The 26,090-nt window shown below is 39.3% G+C and overlaps 1 protein-coding gene across 2 annotated transcripts; it reads right to left on the bottom strand.

Annotated features, from left to right (window-relative positions):
- Positions 1–394: 394 nt before the first annotated feature.
- On the bottom strand, positions 395–10,516 carry tmod4 (tropomodulin 4 (muscle)). Of its 2 annotated transcripts, none has more exons than XM_084709431.1 (10): positions 10,365–10,516; positions 6,092–6,288; positions 5,521–5,677; positions 5,022–5,144; positions 2,440–2,532; positions 2,044–2,174; positions 1,767–1,874; positions 1,458–1,601; positions 1,091–1,235; positions 395–681 (listed from the first exon to the last, which is right to left on the bottom strand). In XM_084709431.1, the coding sequence occupies exons 2-10, from the start codon at positions 6,191–6,193 to the stop codon at positions 659–661; spliced, it is 1,026 nt and encodes a 341-aa protein (XP_084565557.1). In that variant the 5' UTR covers positions 6,194–6,288; positions 10,365–10,516; the 3' UTR covers positions 395–658. The 2 variants fall into 2 exon arrangements, with proteins under 2 accessions (XP_084565557.1, XP_084565564.1); XM_084709438.1 differs by lacking the exon at positions 10,365–10,516 and adding an exon at positions 9,137–9,158.
- Positions 10,517–26,090: the final 15,574 nt, after the last annotated feature.

Below are 26,090 nucleotides of genomic sequence, written 5' to 3'. Positions count from 1 at the left end.
ACTGAGGAAATTAAGAGTCATGATTCTCAAACTGATATAGAGGTATAAGAATTACAACAAATTAACTTTGATTTTCTCAGTACCATACTTGAGATCTTAAATCGTTTTCCTTCTGAACCAAAAATGTTAAACCAAGAAAGTATCATTTTGTTTTGGAACAGATAAACAAGAAATGTATAGATGGTTTGGCAGTGGTTTGTTATTCTGTTTGTCATATGTTTATGAAGTCATGCAGTCAGACCACATTATTCAAACTTTTTATTTAAAGTATTTACATATTTTGTCATCTATTTATAGCACCACATTATGTGCATGAATTAAGGAAATCTGTTGTTTTTTGTTGGATGTTGTCATTGCATGCTCTGGAAGCAGAAAAAGACACATCACATTTAGATGAACTGTACATGCTTTATGATTGAGTTTAATGTTCTACAGAATGCTGTTAATGGAGAAGGAAAAAAATCATATTTGGCTCATCTCAATGTTATTGTTAAGTTTTGTAGCTATAATACAAGCATGTGATGAGGACTTGTGTGAGCTTCGTTGCACCCCACTGTCAAAGCTAGCACAAGGATGTCAAGGGCAGTCTTTCACAGTCAGAATATCCCAGGGCTGAATTTATAGCCAAGAGAAAGAGGGGGATGTTGTTCTTGTTCCTTCATCCTACTCTCTGTTGGCGAACTGGATGGAGGAGAGAGAAAAAAGTAAATAGCAGGTGGCAGATTGTCCCCCAAGAGCTGTGACACCACACTAACACATTATCACAAACTGTACTGATCACTAACATTGTACTGAGGTCACTAACATTGACTTCTAAGTAAGAGCATACGGTTATCATGACATCCTATTCCTACTTCATGTCCTTGTACACCATATTTACAGAACAAATTCAACTTTGAAATCAACGTGCTTAAACTTGGATTGGCAACATTTCATGTTGAATCAGAATGATTTACTTTCTCAGCTGTAAATCTCTTACCAGACACAGTGCTATCAATAATATTGTACATCTGTAGACACAATTGGAATGCTTCGAAGTGTAGTCCTGACAATTGTTTAAAGGTTTTTGTGTGAAATCCTCTACACTCACGGATGTCGTTGTTCCTGGTGACAGCCATGCCTGCTCTGGCGCGGGGCCCCTGCTGGGTGAAATGATAGCCAAACTTGATGATGCTGGAGTTGTTCTCCAACATGGTGGCTATCTCCATCTCCACTGAGTCTCCCAGTTTCTGTCTCTGTTGGTGGATAAGGAAGCAAAAGTGAGTGAATTGGTTGCACCAGCTGATCTGAACAAATCTCATCGAAAACTGTCACGACTTGGATATCTAAAGTAGGTTATGAAATCAATTAGCAATCAGTTGTTACAATAATACTAAATGATACAATCCTACAATTCTAAATGATGTGTAACTCAAGTTATGATGTATTAGTGCATTAAGTAAAATGGGATGTCTGACCTGGTTGTCTATCTTGAGCTCCAGTAGTGTTGTATTGTTGGCCATGGCCTTGACAATAGCCATCATACCCTCTCCAGTGATAAAGTTGGACTCAATGTTAAGACTCTGAAGAGTAGTGTTGTCATGAAGCATCTCAGCAACAGCCTGAACCACAAACATGCAAGAAGAACCTGTTTTCAGGAAGCTCTTTCAACACTATCATGAACAGGGGAGCACCGGTAGTAGCTACAGAGGTATGTCTGTTATAATTTATAGCCTTTTATTCAGTAAGTGAATTATGATATTACACCTGATGAACTGAAAACTTACATAGGCCACAGGGTCATTGCTACGAGTAGCAGCAATGCTCAGTGTCTCCACACAAGAGTTTTGTTTCATCGCCTCAAAGATCTCTTTCAATGTGGGAATGGGTATGTCCTAAACAAGAAAAGTGGATAGTCAGTACTTTAAAAGGCTCTCAGTTCATTCAAAGCTCAAACCGAATCTACCCCCTCACTGGAACTGTAGCATCGACACTACTCCTTCAAGAAGATTTATAAACCAAGGTTGTGTGATCCCAATACTGTGTGAAATCAATGCCTTTCACCTTGATGTTGTTGAGGTTGACTTCTGTCAGGCTTCTGTCATTTTTCTGGATACTCTGCAAGGTAACCTCCACATTGGTGGTGTTTGGGGGTTCTTCCGGGAAGATCTTGAACGGGTCTGGTTTAACTACGCCTGGAGGTACCAGAGTACCACAGGTGAGGGAGCTGTGCAGTAGGCTACTATGGTGGGGTATTCATAATCAAGGTACATGAAGACATGCAAAGAATCCATACCATTATGTCAAAATTCGAATTTGTGTGTTAATGCTATCATTGTCCTTGGATTAATTAACGCACTGAAATTATAGTAGATTGTTATCATATCACAACAACTCAAGCCTACTGCTAAAATTGTCTAGATATTTTAAAGAAAGACTGGTTGAATATTTCCCACATACTGTTGATTCCCTCTGTGTTGGCGATGGTGCCTGTCGTGCCCAGAGCGTCGTAGTACTGCTTGTTACTCATCAATGTGTACATTCCCAAGATGGCTGAAAAGACATTGTTGAGGAGACTGTTAGTTAGCAAAACCTTAGTATAAGTATTTATTTAGAAATGTACATGTAGAATTCATAAAGGACATACTGTAGCTAGGAAACAGTAAAGGAGTAGTACAAAGAATTCCATGTACTTCTTACTGCCCCTGTACTCCTGCTTCTTCTTGTTCATATGTTTGTGTCGTTTATGTTTTAAAATGTCCATTATGTTGAGATTATAGATGCATTATTTGTCCATTTGGATTTTTTGGCTTGTTTTTCTGCTGCTGTAACAGCCAAATTTGCCCTCCTGGGAATCAATAAAATTTCAGGCTGTTAAAATGTTAAGACACCCAGCAATTATGTGAGGGATTTAGGAAAGCCCAGTCTTATTCTTGTTGATAATGGTTCAACACTAAATGATGGATTGTCTTGCTTCTTGTTTGAGTTCATATATAGGCACAGAGAACACTGTATGGTCCAGTGGCATTCTACTAGCTAGGGCATCAGAATTTTGAATAACAAAATCAACAATGTGTTTGAGCTGGGGCAGCTCAGCTATGTTCATTTTGCAAGATGGGGCAAATCACAATGGCCTTCTAAAAATGTGCAGTGTAGTTTTAAGTTGATTTGTTGCTTCTGCCAGTGTTACAATTCACCAGCAGGAGGCAGTGCTTCAAATGCCTTCTCTTCTTTTGGTTACAGCCGGCCCATCTCCACCAAACTGTGTCACACACCAACTGCTGCGACAGCATACCCCCAACAGCCCCCTGACCTGGAGCATGAAACTCTGGGAATGGCCTTGTGACGATAGAGAGATGCAGAGACAGCTGCTTGCAGCAATGAGCCAACGGCACCAAATCAGCTTTGAGCAGCCTTGGTCAATGTTAGCTTCATAGTGCAACATGCTGCCCTCCCGCCCCTCTCCCAGGATAAATAGAGTTAAGTAAAAAGCTTCCCTTCCTGTTGAGCTGGCCAGCCTGTCCATCATGGATTACACACACTCTTCGTCTTATATTCTCACACTGTGTCTACATCTTTCTTTCTGTCTCTCTTTCTGTATCTCTGTGTGTGTCTCTCTCTCTCTCTGACATGCATATATACACCACACACACACACACACACACACACACACACACACACACACACACACACACACTCACACACTGTTTCCCACTGACACCAAAACAAAAGATTGACAGAGGCTAACGAAGTTCTAATCCCCATCTAGGCTCCCTCCATGGTTAAAACTGTGGACTCAGTGAGAGGGCTGACAGACTAATCTATCTGGCCTAGACTCCCCCAAACCCCCACTGTCACTTTCTGGGTGACTGTCCAATGCATGCTTAAGAACACCTTACAGGAAACTACAACTATACACAAGAACACAATAAAATATGAAAGAATAAAAATGTTGGAACAATTTACTTTTTAGATATTGTTTTTGTTTGTGCCATAGCTAAAAATAAGGCTGCATTGCTTATGCTGTTTGTGTGAAATCCATGGATATATACAGTACAGTATAATACTATAAATATTTCCATGGAAGCATCAGCTTACTGCTAATACACCGACTTCCTGATAATGCATTGACTTAATTAGGACTTTTTGTATATGACAATGTGGGCCAAAACACTAACAGTACATCGGTGAAGTCCACCAAGACCCCAAAAATACCTTGGGGGAGAAACATATAAAAAAAACTCCTACATGCCAATTTAATACATAATCCCGCAATAACATTTTGCAGATTTATTGCCTCAGAAAATAAACACAAAAATGGTTGGTCCAATCGAGTGTGCAATGGTTCATTGCCACAGTGTCTGGTTAAAATTGATACAGTATCTGTCCCCAACATTCAACTCATTAGCCCCCTTCCCCCCCTTCCCCTTCTTCCCCCCTTCCCACTCCACCCTGCCTTCGGTGGACCTATGCAGGCCTATTTTGGTATTGTTGAGTGTGGGGAATTGGAACCCCCATGATGCCATGCCCCACATCCCATGGTTCCATGTTTGTCTTTAAGTGGGGGGTGTTTCATCCGACTACAATGTGTTATGTGAACCCAACACTGATCTAACTAAATATTGCCACATAATGTGCCAACAAAAGCAATGGAATAAAATCGACCAGTAGCACACTCATGTCATTGGGCCACAACACATAAGATATCGTCACAGTAACTCCAAGCCTGCATGAAAGAATAGACCTCCACAAAAGGAAATCAAAGATTACATCTTAATGGCCGTGTCATATTAATTTGGACCTTCATCAATCAACGCAGATTACAATTAAATGAAAATGCTAACATCACTGTAAATCAATTTGTTTAAATGACAAAGGAACAGTGTAGTCTACGATGTCATTGTAAGTGGCAGTTAGTTAACAAAACAATAGTGCTCACTTGTCAAAGAAAAAAATGCATTAACTTGAATTGATAAATATTGAGTCTCCAGTTTCAATGAAAGAAATGTGTGTGTGTTTGTGTGTGTGTGTGTTTGTCTCACCTGCGATGTCACACATCTCAGCATCAGTAGCATTCTTCAGAGCCTCCTCCAGCTCTGGTTCTAGGGTGATCTGTTCATTATCAGGGATTTTTCCTGAACCTGGCTTAGGCACAAAGGTCTTCCCTGGATACATATAGGGAGACAGAAAGGGGCAGAGAGGGGAGAACTAAAGATATAGTCTTCAGAGCAAAAACCTTAATAATGGTGAATTCTCACCGGTTTCCTTCCAGTAACATTTACATGGCAACACATGGACTCACAAAGATTGTTTGCTCAATATGAGTTTGTTTTCTCAGGCAACATTGTGTGTCCCTTTGAGTGGATTTGACTTTATTTTCAGGATGTCATTGGATCGTGTCTGCTTTTAAAAGGGATAAAGCTTTTATTGGAACTGTTTTCTGCCCTGCATGCTGCCATACATCTATGCATATTGAGTATACAGAGTGCAGATGTCCCCTTTCAAGAGTTTTCAAGAGGTTGCTGAAGCTCAGTTAGCTACCTTTCTTCTCTCCAGTGAAAGGCACCAGGTCATCCCTGTCTGCATGCTCCAGAGCCTGCTTCTCCAGGTGGTCCATCAGGGCGTCACGGTCAAACTGTCCTGTCGGGTTTTTCTTAGTCTGGTCACGCTGGCGGTAGCCGGCTGGCAGCATGGCGTTCTGAGGGAGGGCAGAGGTGATGTTTATGTGGCAGAGACAAGTACAGATTGTTCTCGCTGGTCTTCCTACGTGTTCTATCTGGCTGTACTGTATGCAACCATGGCAACCTTGATGGCTGTACTCTTGAGAAATACAATAAAAAATTAAGCTGACACTTTTTTCCAAAGCGATTTAAAACTGTGGTTAATGTGGCGGTGGTTGAATCCCTCTGGATAGACATTTTGTCTTTATATGTTATCGTCCCAGTTGAGGTAAAGTACAGTACACAGTTATGGTACTCTACCTGTTTTAAACTTTGGCATTTGTGTGTCAATGAACCCAACCCAAATGTGATGTGTATTCTTCCTCTATCCCCTACTACTGGAGACTACAGGGCCAGTATCCCTGGGTGTTCCTCCTTGTCCAGGTTTGTACCTCTGGATCCAAATCCTGCAGTTCATACTCCAGTTGCTCCAGCTCCTGTGGGCTAAGGCCCTTGAGGAGCGCATCCTCGTCTATGTCCCGGGGGTCCGACATGTCTGCAGGCTGGTGGGGGCCTTCTACGGCTCTCTCTCATACACACACACACACTCACACACTGCTCCACACACCACTCGTGAAGAGGGCACTGTCTGCGAAAGGGGACAGAGAAAAGAGAGGGTATGAGTTAAGATATTATGAAGATGTGAAATAATATCCAATTTGACTTAACTGACTTTGACTTGTTTTATTGAGACAGCTCACTGCCTAATGGCTCTATACAAGATCATCATAGTTTCACTTATCAACACAAAATGCATAAAGGACTGTATTCAACACTAATGTACATGTGCCAAAGCTGAACTGGAATCAGATCACAGATTCACACATCTTACATACTAACTTCTATGGGTCATGACAAACAAAGTGACAGAGAGAAAGAGAATTAATTCAGGCAATGGGGTGAAGGTGGGAAAATGAGAGAGAAGCAGCAAGAGAGAAAGAGAGAGCTAGTTCTTTGCTATTCTTAGTTCCAGTGCAGTGAGCAACAGGTTTAGAGTTACAGAGCAGAGACGTGAGAAGGGAAGGAGTGGGGTGGAAAGGGTGTATCCTTTTTTATCACTGACTGACACACATACAGTATATTAGATCCCACCCCTGAAAAGCCACAAAACTTAACGCTGAATGACCACAGATAGAGTACCAACACACTGGTACAACAAACTGGTTTGTAGTACATTTTCAGCAGTATTGGTGGATAAACGAGAAACAATGACTATATTAAGCCTGGGCGCCCACAAGAGGAAATGCCATAAAAATTGAATACCTTAGGCAAAGTAGATGACTCACTGTGTGAGTAATGCAGCATCGTATAAGAGGTCAAATCCATTTTAATGTTCAGCCAAAATTCCATTCCAACTTGGTCAATGCATTTTTTTTTTCCAAAATCAATCATATCAAGTAATGAAAACAAGAGAAACCCCTAACTTTCTGTTATTGTGATTTAGAATCAGCACACAGTAGATGATGCCTAACCTGGTAAAAAGAAAATAGATGATGAGAAACTATGTGGAAGTAAGTAACTCATCAACATCAGGTGTGTCGAATTTTTTATACCACCAGGGACAATAATAATGTACCCACACATTTTAATAGCAATGTCAATGTCACATTTCCTTCACCAAGGTCCACTGAAAGTGATACGCCCTTAGCCTTCAAGTCAACAAGGTGAATGTATCCACCGATCAGGTTACAATGGCAACGTTTATTAGTAGACTCACACATAGCTTGTGACTTGATGAAAGGCACATGTACACAGTCTGTGACTATGGATTTATAACATCAACTAAATACAATGACTGTATAGTTGAATAGTGTACCCGTAAACAATGTGCTACAGATCACAATGCCATTTTATACAATGTCTGAATTTGAAATGTTCATCTTGACAGGAAGTGCCTATGTGATGTGTGTGCATGTGGTGTGTGTGTGTGTGTGTGTGTGCATGTGTGGTGTGTGTGCATGTGTGTGTTTTTTATAATCTTAGTGTTCCATGGACACCATGACATTTGCACAGTGGTGCTCTAATGTGTAAAGCCAACAACTTATACACTGGATCAAACAGCTGATTGTTTGGGAAAGATGGAGGAGATAAGAACAGAAGGTGCAGAATACTCGACTCACACTTTAGGTTCACGTCAGATGCCATTCTGAAGTGTCTGAATACTTTGAACTTGCTAAAAGTAAAGGAGTAACCAGAGTAACCAGAGTAACCATTCTCAGCCTTTTCCCCTCTCCCTTGCCAGTGATGCTTTAGGACAAGCTTTCCAACCCATTTCAATTAACTTGAGATCTCACCGGACAAAAAAAAAGAATCATATTGATGCAGCCCCTAAGTCTGGGGTTTTGTTTACATAAATATGGTGACTTTGTGAGTTTTATGATATCCATGCCCTGGAGATCAGATGATAAGGCCCAAATGGCCTTTCAATTAACAGCAACCAACTACATGATAATGAATCATAACAAAATGGCTATGATAATTGTAATCATATTTGTGCATGCCCATTCTATACGGCAATTGAAATAAGTCTAATTATAAGTTAATGTAAGAGTTGTGATTTGCGATATACCACATATACAAGATAAATGACCAAGGGCCAGTTTCCCAGAGATTAATATAAACCTAATCCTAGACTAAAAACGTTTTCAATGGAGATCTTCATTGAACTTTTCACTTCAGGACTAGGCTTAATCCATGTCTGGGAAACTGGGCCCTAGAGTTCAACTGTCATGGTTTGACTTGCAGTGACATTGTAAATAGCCATGTCTCATATTCCAGGAAACAACTGATTGAATGCTAATGAATGCACACCTGTCTACAGAATTCCCATGTTTTTTTTTTATGGGAACCAAAACAATGTGAGAATGGAAGACATAACAAACTAGCTGGGTCAGATTGTGTCTTTCCACAAGCATTATCCACAAATGTGAGTTGACAACCAAACCATTACAGGAGAGGCATTTATTAGCTGGCTCCTCTCCCTTGCATTCTCCATTTCCTAAAGGGAAATGGTGGTAAGAGATTTTAATCCATGAGATTAAAATGGAAATACCTGTTGACACAGAAGGGAATCTGTATAAAATAAAAAAGATTTATCTCAAGTCTTGTAGTCCCTCTTTTGCACAGTTCTGATATTAATGGAACATGTTTTGTCACATACTATACAGCATGTTTTTGTCAACAATTACTGTCCAGACTGAAACTCTTAAGTACTCTCAACATATTCAAATGTTAAGTGATTTGTCCAAGTCTCTCGAGTACAAGGGACTTTGTACAATCCATAGTCATATTCACCTCTGGCAAGACTCAATATGATCTAACTGCATACGCAATTCAGGTCAAGGTGAGAGTCTAGCAAACTACCTGTATGACAGGCAACACGGCGTGTACAAAGACCATTAGAAACGGTGTCCAAAGTGCCCAGAGCTGTGACTCACTTTGTCCGGCTGGCAGATCAGGAGATCTCACACCATTTGCAGGTCGGCTCCTCCAGTCCTTACCACTGAAGTGTAAAATTCCAAATCAACCCCAGCTTAATTTTAGCTTCACAAGTCAGCTTCTTGCAATGGTGTAAATCTTCTTTGGCTTGGGTTGCACTCTCAACCCAGCCCAAGAGTGCCATTTGGAGGACTAAGAACGTTTATTCCAAAATTACTGTATGGTGTTGTTCATCATGGAAGTGTTTCAAATGAATGAATGGGAAGAGTTTGCCGATGAACATTGTAATGCATATAAATGGTTAGTGTAATATGTAGGCCTCGGTCACAAAAGTAGTGTACAGAGTAGCCTACACGGACAAAAGTGAAATGAAGAAATCTTCCGATAGCATTTTAGTGTTTATCATGAAATTACAAAATGTACCGACAATATGTTAAGGGGAGTGCATTTGTGGAATGGTACTTCATGACATAAAAAGATAATTAAGTTGTTTCAATGTCATATTCCTACAGAGCAAAACATTGTGAATGAGAAGCAAATTATATGCTAACAGTATCTACATGCAAAACATCTACCCTCTACACATCAATACACCGGCATAGCAAGTTCCTTCCATGCGCCGCTAAGTTACAGTAACTAAACAACGGGACTTTACTCCCTCTCCCACTTCTAATTCTATAGTCCCCCTGAGTCAACATCAAAAAAAGACCCATGATGAATTAAGTGCAAAGCATTGGACAGCTATTAGATGACTTAACCCCAACATGCCTAAAAAATAGTTTCATTTGAGTGACAATATTTGAGTTTAGGTACCCCTGTGGCGCCCCTCATTGGAAATGCCCCATTCAAATGTCAACTCATGGGCAATCCTAGCCTGGGCAATAATAGAACAAAAAGGATTTGGTCTGGGTAGATGCATACCCATCTGTCAATGCAAGTCATCAAACACACGTGAACATAAAGCAACATTGCATTCAGTTTAAAATATAGTTGATTTCCACTACAATGCAATACAATTGTTCATGGTACATAAATGAATCTGGTCATCACGTGTTCAAATACACATGCTTTTTTTGTCACACATGCACAGTGGCACATTTGGTAACCTGTTGCCCCAAGCAGACAGCCAGAGAGAGAGAGAGAAAGAGAGAGAGATATTTAAACATGGGAGATCCCCTTGCCAGCAGTATTACACTAGTTCAGAGAGAGAAACAGCCTCTCACCTACCTTCACAAAGTAGCAGTGGAGCCCCTCGGCAAGGCAAAGCCCACAGTAGAAACCAGATAATGTTGTTTCTCTTTTTTCTCTCTCCCCCTCCGGCTGGTTTACTTTTTTTTCTATCTCCCCCTCCCCTTGTGTCTCTCTCTCTTCCTCTCTCCGTTTCCTTATGTCTCTTTCTCTCTCTCTTCCTCTCTCTGTCCCTCTCCTTATGTCTCTCTCTCTTCCTCTCTCTGTCCTTCTCCTTATGTCTCTCTCTCTTTCTTTCTCTGTCCCTCTCCCTGTCTCTCTCCGTATGTCTCTCTCTCTCTCCCTCTCTCTGTCCCTCTCCTTATGTCACTCTCTCTCTCTTCGTCACTTTGTCCCTGTCTCTGGTGTGCCAGGCTTCTAGGCTGCGATGCCGAGACAGGGATACTGGCAGCGTTTTGAGAGCATTTTATTATTTGTGCTTTGCAAGAGTGACTGTGAATCACTGGAGAGTGGGGGTGGGTGTTGGGAGTGATGGGACCATCCATGTGCTCATTGGGATTCAAACTGCCATCGGGGGATGGAACTGCTGTGAGGAAACGATGACACCCGGTGGTCATTATTTGAATGAATCTGACCAATTGACCATCTGACCCATGGTTACAGATATGCTTCAGAATGTCTATGTCATGCTATTGGTCAGTGGTACCGTGCTTCTCCTATCTCCCTTACTCTGCTCCTCTTTTCTTTCTCTGATAAATTCATGCCTGATCTGAGTTCTAGGATGATCTGTGGACAGCGTCAGGGCCTGCCTTCGGGTTTCTATTGTTATCACTTCCTTTGCTTAGTCCTTCTATTTTCTCTCTCTGGCATCTTTTCCAACCCACTCTTTGTATCTGAAACTTCTCCGGTGTTCTACAGTACAGTCAATGTGTCCTTCTTTATTCATGATTATGTGACACTTAGTTTAGTTGGATAGTTCATACTTCAAAATATAAAACTATAACATTTTGACAGCATTTCTTATCATATGCAACAGGTTATGAGCAATAGCTAGTTTGCACTGCTATAATGAAGCTAAGGGATAGGCAATTTGATATCATTTCAACAGTTGATAGGAAGCTCCTTAAACCTCAAAAAGGCTCCTTTCATAAATGGTGTGTTTTTCAGTTTGAATCACACGTTTTTTTGTGGTGACATCCGATGTGTCCACATGCCTCTGTATTACAACGTAGTCCCTCCAGGAGGCGGCAAAACTCCATTCAGGATCTGGGTTCTCTGGGTATATTGAAACATGCACACCTCTTGTGCTCTGTATGTTACAACACATTAATTATTCAAGCATGCATTAGGCTAGTTAACTAACTAACCTAACTTTATTGTCACATGATGAAACATTGCTGTGTTACACAATATGATAGGTATGCTTGAAAATGAAAAAAATCTGTGATCAATTCAGATTAAATCTTTTGCAAAACTTTAGTTTTGATTCTGTATCTTCCTATCAGTTTGAGATACATTTTGACTCAATTAAAGTTAAGTGGCACCGGGTATATTTTGACATAGTACCAACGAATGTGCTTAACAGACAAAAAGCCCAGTAGCCTATACAGTATTTCTTGTCACAACTGATTTCAGTGGGCTTATGTTAAAACTCATTTTAAAAATCTAACAAAAAGTACCTAAATCACTTTTCCTGCCAGTCATTGCCCACAATGTGACGTGGTGGCAAATAGAGAGATAAAGAGACAATAAAAGTAATGTACCAAGAGAGAAAGAGAGAGAGAAAGAATAACATCGTCAACAGGAAAACCCCATAAAATGAAACTCTTTCATACTCCTACCTCATCATAACCCTTACTGTATCAAATACTGTTTGGGGGACCACAACATGAACTGGCATCGCTTGTGACAGAAGTTTCTGGTCCCTGTTTTGTGAATAGTTACGTATGCAGAAAATGTTGAATTGACGTGCACAGAAGAGTTTTGCCATCTGGAAAAAATGTGTAATAGACATTAAAACACAATAGACTTCCTTATTTAAGGTCACTTGCGTCACTAAATAGCTTCCAAACAGGAAATTAACCAAAGAAACGCAATTCTCAATGTGGCCACCAAATGTCACTCTTCAAAACGAGGAACAAGTTGAGCTGAAAGACAAAAGGTCTTTGTTGCAAATATGTGTGTTCTCAGAGTTTACACATACAGAATGTGCTCGGAGCACGAGTGTTTACAGCAAACAAAAATCTGTTTAGGTGACTCCTATTCAGTTTGGGTTCAGGAACAGCTGAAACTGTAAGATCCAATCATGTGTCAGAAACTACAAGCACATTCAACATAATGTAATAGTCTTTCTTATTGATAGCTTGGAAGTACTCCAAAGTTAGCTTGATTAAATGTTGTATGTGTGTTCTCTTTGATACTATAAAAGGTCATGGCATTTTTGCTGTTGTGTTTCACGATTGCCTTACTGTATCAAGTTATTGTGTCAGGAATGCAAGATCTGTAGTCTCTGGTGTTGTGTTATGTCTGTAGAGTTATCATTTTGGCAATTCAAGTAGATTTGTTCTGGATTCATGTTAATCACAATTATTATATTGATGAAAGTTGAACAATTATCAGATTCATTTGAACAGATTTTACAGATTAATACATTTTAATTTTGAACAGCATGCATGATTCGCCTGTCCCATTGACTCATTCTGCCATCCAAAAGGTTGTTTCTTATCTTAACTAGCTAGTTGTCACCAAGTATGGACCGTTCAACTCTTCATGTTGTGAAATAACATTATTGTATCTACATTGTATCTTGTATCTATGGGAGTGAGAGGTTCTTTGTCAGTATAACGCCCCAGTGGGGAGGTGAGTTAGGGTGATCTGTGATACTGGATGGTAGGTTGGAATGGAATGAATACACACACCCACCATGCCTGTCATTGTTCAAATGTTTTAAAACTCAGATGAGTGATGTCTTTTCTCTCTCCACCCAAAGAACTGTCATATCAAGTGCAGAGTTCAGTTGGGTGAGGCATGAAACAGGTATCATAAAGGTATGCAGCTCATTTGACAAACAGGCTAAATATGCAACCCGTGCTAAGTTATATTTGACACAATATTTCATTAAAAGTCTACTCTGGTAAATACAAATGTCGTCACATTAATGAGAATTGGAGAGGTCTAATGCATTTTTTTGTATTTTTGAATTGACCTTATTACCACGTTTTTTCTCTGTGCTTGTAAATATATATAAAGCTGAATGGGGGAAAAGTTGAATGGAGGCCGAGGTATGTGCTACGTAGGAGCAAAGTCCCAGCGTTCATGGTCACATGGCAGATCGCATTTCCTTTGTCCCTGAACCTCACAGGCTGCTTTGTCTGTGAGAGGGGATCCAATTTCTCTTCGCGTTTCATGTCTCCTCCTACCACATCGCTCCCCCTCTCTTTTTCTCTCACTCCCTCACTCCCCTTTCAGTTTTCCCCTCTCTTTGCCTTGCTCTCCATTGAGACAGTGCAGACACAATACAGCATCTGCCAGGGCTCTCAATCTCGATGATACGTGTAAATATACCATGAACCTATACCCTGATGAGGAACTTGTCTAACTACATGCTGTTATTGTTCTTCCCTTTGGGACTTATTTGGTTTTCACAATGTATGCTTCATGTTTGGCTACCCGCAATATTTGGGGCTATCTCGTTGTTATGATCAGTGACCTATGCACTTTTGTAAAACTCTCTCTTGGAAGTCGCTTTGGACAAAAGCGTCTGCTAAATGCATAAATGTAAATGTAAGTAATAAAACAAACATATGTATCCCAATACAATAGTTACAGCGAGAGTGGTTTGGGTATGTTTCAGTGTTTACATTAAATCTGTGACCTGAATCTCCATACTGCCAGGATAATCCCAGGATCTGGGCATCTCGTAATTTATTCTGAAAAACAACATGTGGTATGTGAAGCATCCCCCCTTAAAAGATGCCTTTGATTGTATTGTTGTGTGGACGTCTTCTTGTAGGCCGGCAGGGGCCGTAGCTGAGGGTCTGCCTGGCAGACTGGGGTCAGGGGCCTTTTCCCGCACACAGTCATCATTGAAAGCAAAACAAGAAGCCCCCCCCCCCCCGTGTCCTTCCTCCAGCCAAGCTGATGTCAAGGGTTTGGAATGTGGAAAACAGAATGTACTGGGGGGGCCTTGTTCTCATCGACTGAATAGTCCTTGGGCTGGAATCCAAACCACATGCCACACAGAGAGGCGAAAGCAGGGGAATATGGGGGGGAAGGAATAAAGTCTAAGAAAAGGGAGTATGCTAGAAGTATACAGAAAAATTGGTAGTTTGGGAGAAGCAGAATTATGTCAAACTAAATTGATGAAGGAGAATTGAGAAGAGATATCTGACTCTATCTCTGTGATTAGACGAGTATAAAGTGAAAGATAAAGAACGTCAAAACAAAAAGGGGAGGGAAAACACAAGATGATGGCATTTCCCACATCACAATGAGCAAGACAGATTAAGTTTTGTACAATTAAACTGATTCAGAAAATCCCCAGAGGTTTCTGGTCAAAACCAGAAAGTGAAAATGAAATGGCTTATTCTCATGTGTTGACAACACAACAAACATATTTATGTAATAAACATCCATCATGTCCAAAACCACCCTGACAATATTTACCCACAAAGTGTGTTGCTGTGTCAACTTCTAATCTTCAGCGTGAGACAAACTGTCAGAAATTTTATTTCAGAAGGCTTCATACAGTGTTCTGTGGCAGCAGAACAGAATTACATGGTGATTAGGTAAAAAAAAGTAGGGTGACAGTGAAGGTTTTTAGGGGGTTACATAAAGCCTGTTAACATAAAACATGATGTTTTGTAATGTTGTTTTGGTGTGTCACTGGTATGTGGTCATCATCCTTAAAGATCTAGTCTGGCCAGGATGAACGACCGTTGTTATTAGTCCTTGTTATTTTAACATCTCGTAACGTCTGTTGAGCTCTTTGACCAAAGTGAGTCTATGTTGCAAGTCAGGACATGCTCCCAGTCCCAGCCCAAACCAAGCTTTAGTTCTGAACACAATGTTCCTAGTCCAGTGACTGACGTAACTGTTCCACTCTATTCAATACACGCACAACAAGCTGAATCCTGCATGCTTATTCCAGTTGTCATACTGTATGTTCTCACTGTCATGCCTCATCCCAGCTGATCTCAAGATCCAGTCCTTGGATCAAAATGTTCTCATGCGTCATAAAAAACAGCTTGATTGTATAACCACATAGATTGGTATGCATGCTCACCAAACTTGTCGGCAGTGATGTTATGTACACTTTTATGCATGCCATAACTACATTATGTACAGTACTTTTACATCAGATGTTTTTTGGAAAGGAGGTTTAGTTTTCTTCTCTTGCAAAATAGTCTTGGGAATTTACCAAAATACATTAAAAATCCCCTTTAATCTTCTTGACAGCCTCAGACATTTTGGATAACATATCACACCCACGGTCACCAGTGTTAAAGTAGCAATAGCTTCTTCAAGACTATTGTTAATTGTCAAACAAGCAACTTGTGGGTCTAATACATATCTTAGGGGTTGGTGCATCAAACATCAACAAGTACATTTCAAATCAAATCAAATGTATTTGTATAGCCCTTTTTACACGCAAGCATGTCACAGAGGGCTTCACATACGCCCATAGAACTGCCCCTCAACCAACCTAAACCCTCATTTCAACTTGTAGTGAAGAAATAACATGGTTGAAATACTTGAGACAAGGAAGAAACGCAATCTGATGATCAAACAATGCCGCAATGCTATTCCTTTCCTGATGGTGCTTTCCTCCACATTACTGGAAGTGGTCATGTTTGTGCAGGGTTGGGCAAACTTGTGACTTAACTAAGGCGTGTGCTGCATTGTTTAATTGCTCACAGAACATGTGAGCATGTCTTTACTAAGCCCAAGTTGTTTTAATGGGAATCTCTCACATGCCACACCAACATGTTAGACTTTGCCCATTGTAAGGTGTGAGGCAGAAATTAATATAAGGTGTTTTGAACAGACAAGAATGAACACAAACACACACACAAAACTGACTTAATAATATATGCTATCCTGGCAAGTTCATGCATGTTCAGTGTTCTCTATAAACAGAGACCTTTGCCCAAGTCTAGACATCGGTCAGAGGTCAGTCTGCACATAACTGTCTTGTGAAAACTTGTGACGGTACATTGAAATGATGCAGCCCTCTTTTGAATCATTGTCTTTATTCACAAATAACCTTTCAGATCTCTTAACTGCAGCGTGATTTACAGCCATAATCCATGGCCCAGCTATTGTAAACACTTTAGATCTGGCTGTGTGTCAACGCCGATGACAGGATGAGAACAGGGTAAACAACTTTTCCCAGAGCCAAATACTGGCAATCTGAGTTATACTGTACCTCACAGCCTAAACTGAATTTCAGGTTTATTTAGTTCTATGAGAAAGTATAAAGGCACCTACCATGAACATCTTGAATGACAGATTAATGATTTTCACACATGATAATGTATTGTAGTCAAGTCCTTCTTTTTGAAACCAACATTCTGGAATAAAAAAGTGTTTATTTGTTTTGTCTTTATTCTATTCAACTTTAATGCTTTTTGCTACAACATAAAGTATGTAGTCATCATATTTCACCAATCTTATTCTGGCAGTAGGCTTTTAGGTACTTTCCTCATCAGCAAACAAAATGTTTTCTTGCTTGAAAGCTCTCTCATATTAATGTTTTGCTTATGCTACCCCCCATTACTTTCTGAAAATATTTCAGTTTCTCAACCAACTTTATTTTGGCCAGTGTACAGCAAGATTTTGAATCCTTTCCTGAAACTGAGTAGTCATTGGTGAGAAAGTAGTCATTGGATATGCAGTGAAGATAATAAAATTGAGGTGGGAAAAAGTACATTACAACCAAATTCAAATGTTTTCAGATGAACTCTCATGAGTGTTTGTTTGAGAAAACATGAATAGTCACCTTACACCATTTTGTTAGCATGAACACAATCAAACTTTCAAAGCCTTTTGATTATATTTGCAACACCTCAAGGAATTAAAGGCCTGTTCTTTTCTCACGGGATTCTAACCTGTTTACTCTCTTCTCTCTCACAGACAGCTGATGGTGCTGTTCTTCACAGTGCTTACAAAGCCTAAGTCTTTCATCTTCCTGCGTGGGAATGTTATTGGTTCAGTTCACCTGTAACTGAATATGACCTAAGCCTCACTGTGAAACCCTCCTGTTATGTGCAAGGAAACCATACAGAAAATGTGACTGCCCTTCCCCCAAACTGGAAACAAAACAAACTGGAATAACCAAAGGCTTGTGATTACAGTTGAACAGGTTGGATCTTGACAGAGGGCAAAGTGTACTGCCTCAGACTGGTATTCATGTGATTACAATACCTTAGAAGTGGTTTTGATACGTGGGAGATGGGCCAATCTATTTCATATATTGGCCTACTGGTATGCAATGTAAATTTCCTTATCATGTTGGTAAACTATGAAAGGGGACACTGGATAGGCTATTGGTAATAGTTTAAATACTAATAGGTATATGAGTCTCATGGAAAAGACAGCTTTTGAGCTTGTCTCAGGGTTTCTCTGGAAGGAAGCCAACAACATCAGGTGGGAGAAGTACCGAATAAACTGGATAGTTAGACAGAGAGAGAAAGAGGAAGAAAGAGAGTCGATGTCTACAGTCAAAATTATTTTAACTTGTCAGGACTGGTAAGTCAGTTGAGCAGGAAAATAATTCCAGTGCTAGAGATATAAAATAAAGAACAGTGTCAAATGAGACAGTTTGGTTGTTAAATATACTGTTTTAAAGATTGCTTTCTAAATATGACCTGACCAAAATCATTCTAAACTTCTTTCACATAAAAGATGTGGAATTTTAATATAATTGATGTTAGTGTTACAAATGACAATCCTATATTCACAAAGGTGGAAAGCTTCATGAGAATCCACAGATTTCCATCCCAACCAGGGTACCTTAAAAGAAGTAAGTTTGAAAGTAAACTATAAAGGCCTTTATATCCACAGAAACTATTCAGTGTCGGTCTCTGTTAAGTCTGAATGCTGAAGTGCTCGAAACTAGAGAAACTGCGTGGGCGGGTTAAAGAACTTGCCAAACCCAGAGAGATTTTCTGTAACCGTAGACATACATTTCCCAGTCTAAAGATGCAAAACACCACAGAGCAGCCTTTAATAAAGCCACTTACTGAGTGGGAGTTGAATACAAATGTATCCAAAACACTGTGGGTTAACCCTATGTTAACACCTAGCTAGGAAAGCTCTTTGGTGAAACAGTCATACAGGAAATAATGAAAGAACAGATCTTGGGGTTTAGGTTTTTTTCTAAAAAGGAATCTAGAATATAAAATCTTATCATAAAAAACTAATTATTTACAGCCTAATCAAAACATAATGGTTTCCCATCATAAAGTGTGGTTATCAAATCACCTTACCCACCACTGTGTTTGTTGTTTGTTCCTTTGACCTTAAAGACATTACTGGCTGTCTTGGTGAAAATGGATGAATCATATCTTTATTTCAGATCTAGAAATATTCATCATGATAGTATCTCTTCTACTGGCTGAGAAAGGAGTGAAAAAAGTTAATAAAACATGTGATAATTTTTTAAATTTTGAACCCATGCCTTAAATATTTTTTATAGTAGAAGAGTACTCCAGCTCCACCTCTTAGCATGTGAAATATGCTTAAATATGTTAGGCCCTGTTGTCAGTGTCTCATGTACAGTAGCAGAGAGAACCAACATGGTTTAACTTAATAACAGACACTGGGAAGGCTGGCGTAAACATGCTCGCAATAATCATATGCAGATGGCACATGCAGATCATTAACATAAACATTGGCCAGAAAAGGAAATACTCAAATAAAGGAGACAAGGAGTGATAACAGTCATAAACATGCACATATTTGCAAACTATATGACAGGCTGGTTAAAGCTGGATCCCCCAATATAATCCTCTAGCACCAAGCACAATACAGCAAAGTGTACAACTGCTATGTGCACATAGATCTACACCTTTAATCATATAAACTACACATGGTAGGTGTGGAATACTTAACCAATCTATCAAGACAAGTCACTGCTCTGAACATCAGATAATTGGGTACTTCCAGACTGTGTTGTTGGTCCCATATCTCAATTAGGCTAATAAAAGGTATGATGGGGTTGAAACGAGTAATGTTATCAAACAATAGTAGGCAGTGGCATTCTCTTCCTGTGTCCTTCAGGTAAGTCAATGTCAGTAACTGTGTTGCTTCCTCATTGGTTCTCACGTGTAGTCTTTGTTTTCCTTCTCGGTTTATTTTTACTCTTACAAGTGAGTGCTCTCTGGGAGGCAGGTGTATCAGTGTTAAAATGGCTGCCATGCAAATTAAAATAGGCTAAACACAAATATTGGCTCATGCAGGTAAAAGCAGTCCAGATACCATACACATACACCTTTGCACAAACTTTACACCATTTCTACATGCTGGGGGAACCTGTGCACTATGCAACTGAAATGTTAATAGATGATGTGACTTATTCTTTTTCTTTTATTCTAAAATATAGGGGTTTACAACACATTACTCCAATTGACGTGTCCGAAATTGTGAAATCCAAAGAGTATATTTGTAAAGTCATGAAGTGGATGTGCAAAATGTACATGACTTGAAGTAACACGCATGTGACCAAGCACTAAGACTAACTGTAGTTACTATATTCAGCATGAACAATGTTTGACCGCATCAAGTAAGTTTCCATATCACAGTTTTTAGACATTTTACTGTCATAGATAAGCCCACCCCCACAGTTATATGGATTTTGATCCCAATAACCAGTTTTATGGCCTGGATTACACAAGTTATATTTTAGATTTGACAATTAATGTCGCTTTTGTTTATACCTTTCTCAAGTATTTGATGTTTGGACATCTGAATAGAAGTATTTCATCCTCTGACAAAACTGATTAAGATTTATAGGAGTTGTTGGCATTTGTATTAGCATTTGTTTGTTCTTATTGCTGTAAAACAAGACTGTGTAGGCCTACTGGAACTATATTGGGAACTCCCATATGCATTTTGTACTTTCCCAAACAGTTATTTTCACATTTAAATCATTCACGACACCCACTTCCTGTTATAGAACATTACATTATAATTATGTGATTTTTCAGATTAAGATCTACATGACAACAACATCTGTGAATAGAAATAATGGGATTACGGTGTTTTTGCTTTCCAAGTCTTTTGTCCGAGACTTTATATGCCTACTTCCAGATTTTTCCAGAAGACATGAACATAATGCTCCCCTACGCGTTTTTTCCCCGACAGTCTCCGCCTTTTTATTATAGTCATTGGGGAGCGGCCGCTTGCAGCTGATAGGTTGCCGCTTCGTCGAAAAGCACCGGATGCACCGCTTTTTGGAAAATAAACAGAGCTCAGTTGTTGAAAATAGTTACACTTTTGACCAAGCGCAACTGCGTCACCGCCGTTTTTCATAACGAAGATAAGACTGCTAGCGTTCCGTCAAAGTAGCCTACCTCTTGATAAATTAAACAAAATGTTGAGCTCAACTTTCTCAAGGGATATTGTAATGGAAACGTACGTATCACGTGATTCGACTCTATGAAATAGAAACTTTAAAAAGCCCCACTGCCTCCCCTTTTCCACAAAATGCATTGCTGGCATTTGATCATGGGTATCATGCGATAAGGTTTCATTATGACAGAAATATCCTACAATTGTTTATGATCATTCCAATCGGTGCTCATTGGCAAATGTTTGATCTTTCAAAGGTTAACATGCAAGGTAGATGAATTGCCACAAATCATTAAAAAGCAACGCCACATATGGTAAATCTGTCTGGTTATTCTTAAATTCCTCCACATCCTATTAGCCCTTCATTTTCATGTTGTATTACGTGCAAAAATAACCTGAATATCTTTGCATAAAAGCTACCACAATAACACACACAGTATGTAAGCTGAATTTCTGCATGGTAGGCTAGGGCTGTCTCTTACACCAAATAGTACCTATTCAAAACAAGGCATGGGCTGAATAGGTGTGCTTATATTGTCTGTTGTAATCCCCATTGCCAATATGAAAGACATCAGCCCTGACCCACATTCATGAATTGCACTAGAAAGACAAAACAAAAGCAGACAAAAGACAAGAAGGATCTTCCACCATGCATAGACAAACCTGACAGTGGGAATCCAAGAGACAAAATTCTGATGTGTCAAGTGGTGCATTGAAATGCATTGAAAATGTGTCATTTGACAATACAAATGTGAACGATAAGATTAGGCTGTCAGGAAAAGAATGTAGCCATGTTTTACAATGTGAATCACATTTTAGTTTCTCCACATAGTAGGCCTATTATTATAATTTACAAAGAGAATATACTCAGACAGAGGTGCCCCTTGAGAAGGTTAAGTGCTTTTCTCAATTGATAGGCACCAGTGAAGTACAACAAAGTTAACCTTCAGTTGTTTTAGATTGCCTGCCCTCTGGTCAAGGGTGGGAATCAATTTTAATTATGAAGTAATGGATTGATTAATAAAAAAGACCACTAACATTGCAGAAAACCTTTCTCTCCGAACTTGACATTCACAAAATGATCAAAACTTCCCTTGCATTGCAAAGCTTTCCGGATTATTTTGAGATAACACAGAGAAGAACAATTTCATTGCCCATTATCCTTGATCCCTGGACATTGTGGACAAGATATGAAATCTCACAAATACCTTAGTCATTCACAGTCATGCTGGGTCACATGAAAAGCATTACTTCGTAATGACTCTACTGTTGCTTACACAAAAACTGTGCTTTGGCAAATGACCCCCTGATCTGATGTGCTTTGTCCATCCGCAGCACTGTGTTTAGCGTTACAATGAACCCAATGACTCAACATTCTAAAAGGATCCACAAAATAAAAACGGAGGTAGACAACAACACAGCCAACCGGTGCATTAGAAAACATGACATTATGGTTCGTCCTTATCACAATTTTCCAAACAAAAGGTGAAGGTTCACCTGACAATGACCATTTGACCCAAATGCACTGTATGGATTTGCCAGACATATCACACACAAGAGCATCGGGACCAAACAAGCCTAGGCCTGAAAATTGACCTGTAGATACAGAAAACCATGGTAAGGGTTGACCATGCCTTTACAATGTTTACTGCTGCATCTCTCGGCAAACACAACCCTTCAGGCAGTTATAAATGTGGATCCTCCTCTAACTAGCTTTATATAACATCAAATTAAAGAAAATGAGTGACCCCCTTTAGTCAACATAGTTTTTATGGTCCATGGGTATGCTATGGTCCACAGTCTCCTGATCAAAATACCATATGATACAAGTCACTACAGCCACAATTTGCACTACTTGAAGTGAGAACATTTAGAATTAAATTACTGGCAATATACATATATTATATTCCAACTGTTTATAGTCATTTTCACTGGACTACATTTTTGGCTTTGCAGAAAATGGAAAAGGCTATTAGTCCATTATAACCTCCCTAGGGATCATTATCCTGGCTTGTAGTCACGAATTAGGATAGACAGCCAAAATGATGTTGTTGCTTGAGTATTTTAGAATAGAATAAATAGAAAAGATAAAGGTTTAACTGTATTCCCTGAAGAATGATGGCTTTTATATTACATAAAAATGTAGACTGAGAAAAGTTAATTGTGGACAAGTTCAAAGCAGAATTTCAGTAAGTTTATTGATAATTTATGAGTGAACAGGGAATAACGCACAGGGACACATTTCACCAGTGTACTTTGGAATAAACACATGACACATGATCTTGTGGACTGAATAGGATCTCTTACTCAGACCAAGTCATTGAAGTACAAGGTTCAGAGTTCTGTTTGAGGTGGCATACAAGAAGACAGCAGTATACAATTTGCAAAATACCAGTCACACTTCAACTTGAATACAATTTCTCTCCCATCTCATATTAAATTATTCCAAAGTATTCAAGTAAAAAGTATTCTCGGTGAAGAAGAGAAGTCTTTTTGCACTGGTCTCTGTCAACAATAAACTTGAGTCAGCTGACTTCTGGGAAACTGTAGCTTTTTTTAAATTGCAGGGGCGGGTTGTTGCTAAGGGGAAGTGGAGAACCTGTCAGCCAATCGTATAGTTAGTTTTTCCTTTTTTTTTTACAAACAAAAAACCCTGCCCTTTTGCTCAAGTTACCTAACTTGTAAATAAACTTTAATCTCTTCAGCTATGCAGTGTTTCTGAAGGGAATACGTCTGTACTGGTCTTAAGTTACTTTAATCAGTCAAGCACTACAGCAGCATTGAAGTTACTTATGTAAAGAATTTGAGATAAAGACAAAACATTTCCTGGTAAAAGGTTTCTAGGAGGTCATGGCCAAACGTCCAAAGCAAGCTCCTTGAGGGTTTTTGAAAAGTATTTGATTACAAAGAAATACTTAACATTCTTTTAAATTATCTGGTTTATGCTTTTCCCAAAAACCTTGTTTTTCAAGTTCGACACCAATTCTCTTTATTTCTACTGTTGTTAAGTTAACAACAGTAGAACAAACAGAGTACTTGTTGACTGTTAGTTGTTGCCTGTAGCATAGGTATGGAAAAATGGTTATCAAAGAAACAATTACAATAATTTTACTAGTTTAGCAAGTCATTACTTGTAACCTTTTTAACTTCTGTATTCTTCAACTTCTGTAGTTTGTGGTTAACCACTCCAGGTAGTTTGTATGGTGTAAACCCCTATATATGTTCACCTTACAGCTAATTTCCACAGTGTTTAATCCAAGGTGTTTGAGAAGGCCCACATGTCCTTGTACTCTGGTAACCACAGAGGTGGCCAACGTCATTAGCTTCTGGAGAGGATTAGGTGAGGTCTGGTGTGAGCAGTCACCATGGACACGACATACTGTGTTTCCTCATAAGACCTCTATGAGTGTGTTTGTCCTGTAACCAGAGACAACAAGGATGATCTGAACAAACAAGGGTGCAGGGACACACACTGAGTGACAAAGCTGCAGTCACTGTTTCAAAGGATTCCCATGATCAAACCTTATTACTGGCTTCCTTCTGCAGGCTTCCACAATAATATCCTCAAGATGTAAGGCATATTTTTCCATACCCCTCACAAATAAGTCATTTAACCTTTTAAAAGAGAAGCTGTTATTGAAATACATAAATAGAATAATACCTTAAAAGATACATTTTGGACATTTCCCTGGGAAGTTGTAAATTGTACTTACCAGTCACCAGTCCAAGCCAACAATACCTTGTATATTGGTATGTTCCATAGCTGTTTGAAAGGATACCAGTTTACATCACAGGTCAATGTGCCCATCCACCTATAGGGCCATTTTATTTGGAGCATTTATTTTAAAGTTATCGGGAAGCCTATGTAAATTGGCAGCTAATTATGCCCTTTTTACTCATCTCCAAACAGACACATGCAAACTTCCTTTCCACATTGACATCAGTCTTGAATCAATAGCCTTTAATAATTTTAAGCCGTGAAGTTTAAGGCCTTGCCTAGCATGACCAATACAACTGGAATATTTAGTAAACTGCATTTACTGAAACTCAAATATGCATATGACAATTCATTAAAAACATGAAATGAGGAAGTTTTGGGCTGCCACCAAGTCATTGCACAGATGACTTTAAAACAATTTACATAATCAACTGAACTCATTTGCTAAAATTAACTTGCAAAGCAAGTTTGGTGCAATTTAGTGTTTGCACACATTTAAATGTTATTAAAGGAAGTTTACTTTGGTGTGTCAAGCAATCATGTTGTAAACTGTTATTCTATTTATTGCATTGGCTAAGCTATGCATATTCATAAACATGTTCGAGTGTATATTCATTTTCTGACTGCCAAATGAGGCTCAACTGCAAGCCTGTGGTTAGGTGTGCAAAACTGACACACCATTCGGCTACGCAACGTAGCCACAGCAGCAGCAGTTTCTAGGAAATAACAGCCGTCTGCTTCTTTGGGGTGGTGTGAATAAACAAAATACTTGATGCGTTTAGTGAATGAGGAATTCAAGTTAGAGCTGGAGTGTTCTGACTCTGCATAAGAAACTAGTGTTACGGTAGAAAGAAATATTGGCACCCCCTCCTCCAACCCCTTAAGTGAATAATGTAGGGTGTCAAACTCAGACCAAGTTTAGCATGTCTGATTTATTAAATTGAAGCCACTACCAAAAAGGAAATATTGCAACACCATTTAACTGAATCTCAATGAAGGGCTGAAAAATATTGCTGCAAAAAACTATAGCAGTAGCTTTAGACTAGATTTGTGATGCAAGCACTAAGAATGCTCTCAGCATTAAATATTTCAATACAGGGCTGTCTCCAATCATACATCCATCAGCACCATGTGAATTTTGCTTCATCAGACAAATGATTACCAAATTGCCCTTCTGGTAGACAAATAATTGCACAAAACAAACTCGACATAAGGTGAATTTAGAAATGCATTGCTCTCTAATGTTGAAGTCTTAAAACGTAAACTGCCAAATATTACCAGTCATTTACCAGGATATATTACCTTGTACAAGGACCCATATATTTTACCTTTGTACCATGTAAACTGCCAGGAAAACCATAGACCCTGGCATAGTGGATGGGCTGTGTTGAAAAATGGGATGAAAGTACAGCCTTTACAACCCAGTCTTTCCTACACTTCCTAATAAAGGCTTTTTCTGTAGCATGTCTGACTTT

Source organism: Hypomesus nipponensis, chromosome 2, assembly GCF_054491055.1.
Source record: "Hypomesus nipponensis isolate SF chromosome 2, ASM5449105v1, whole genome shotgun sequence".
NCBI classification, from domain to species: Eukaryota; Metazoa; Chordata; class Actinopteri; order Osmeriformes; family Osmeridae; genus Hypomesus; species Hypomesus nipponensis.
This window is presented reverse-complemented; position numbering and strand designations above follow the sequence as displayed.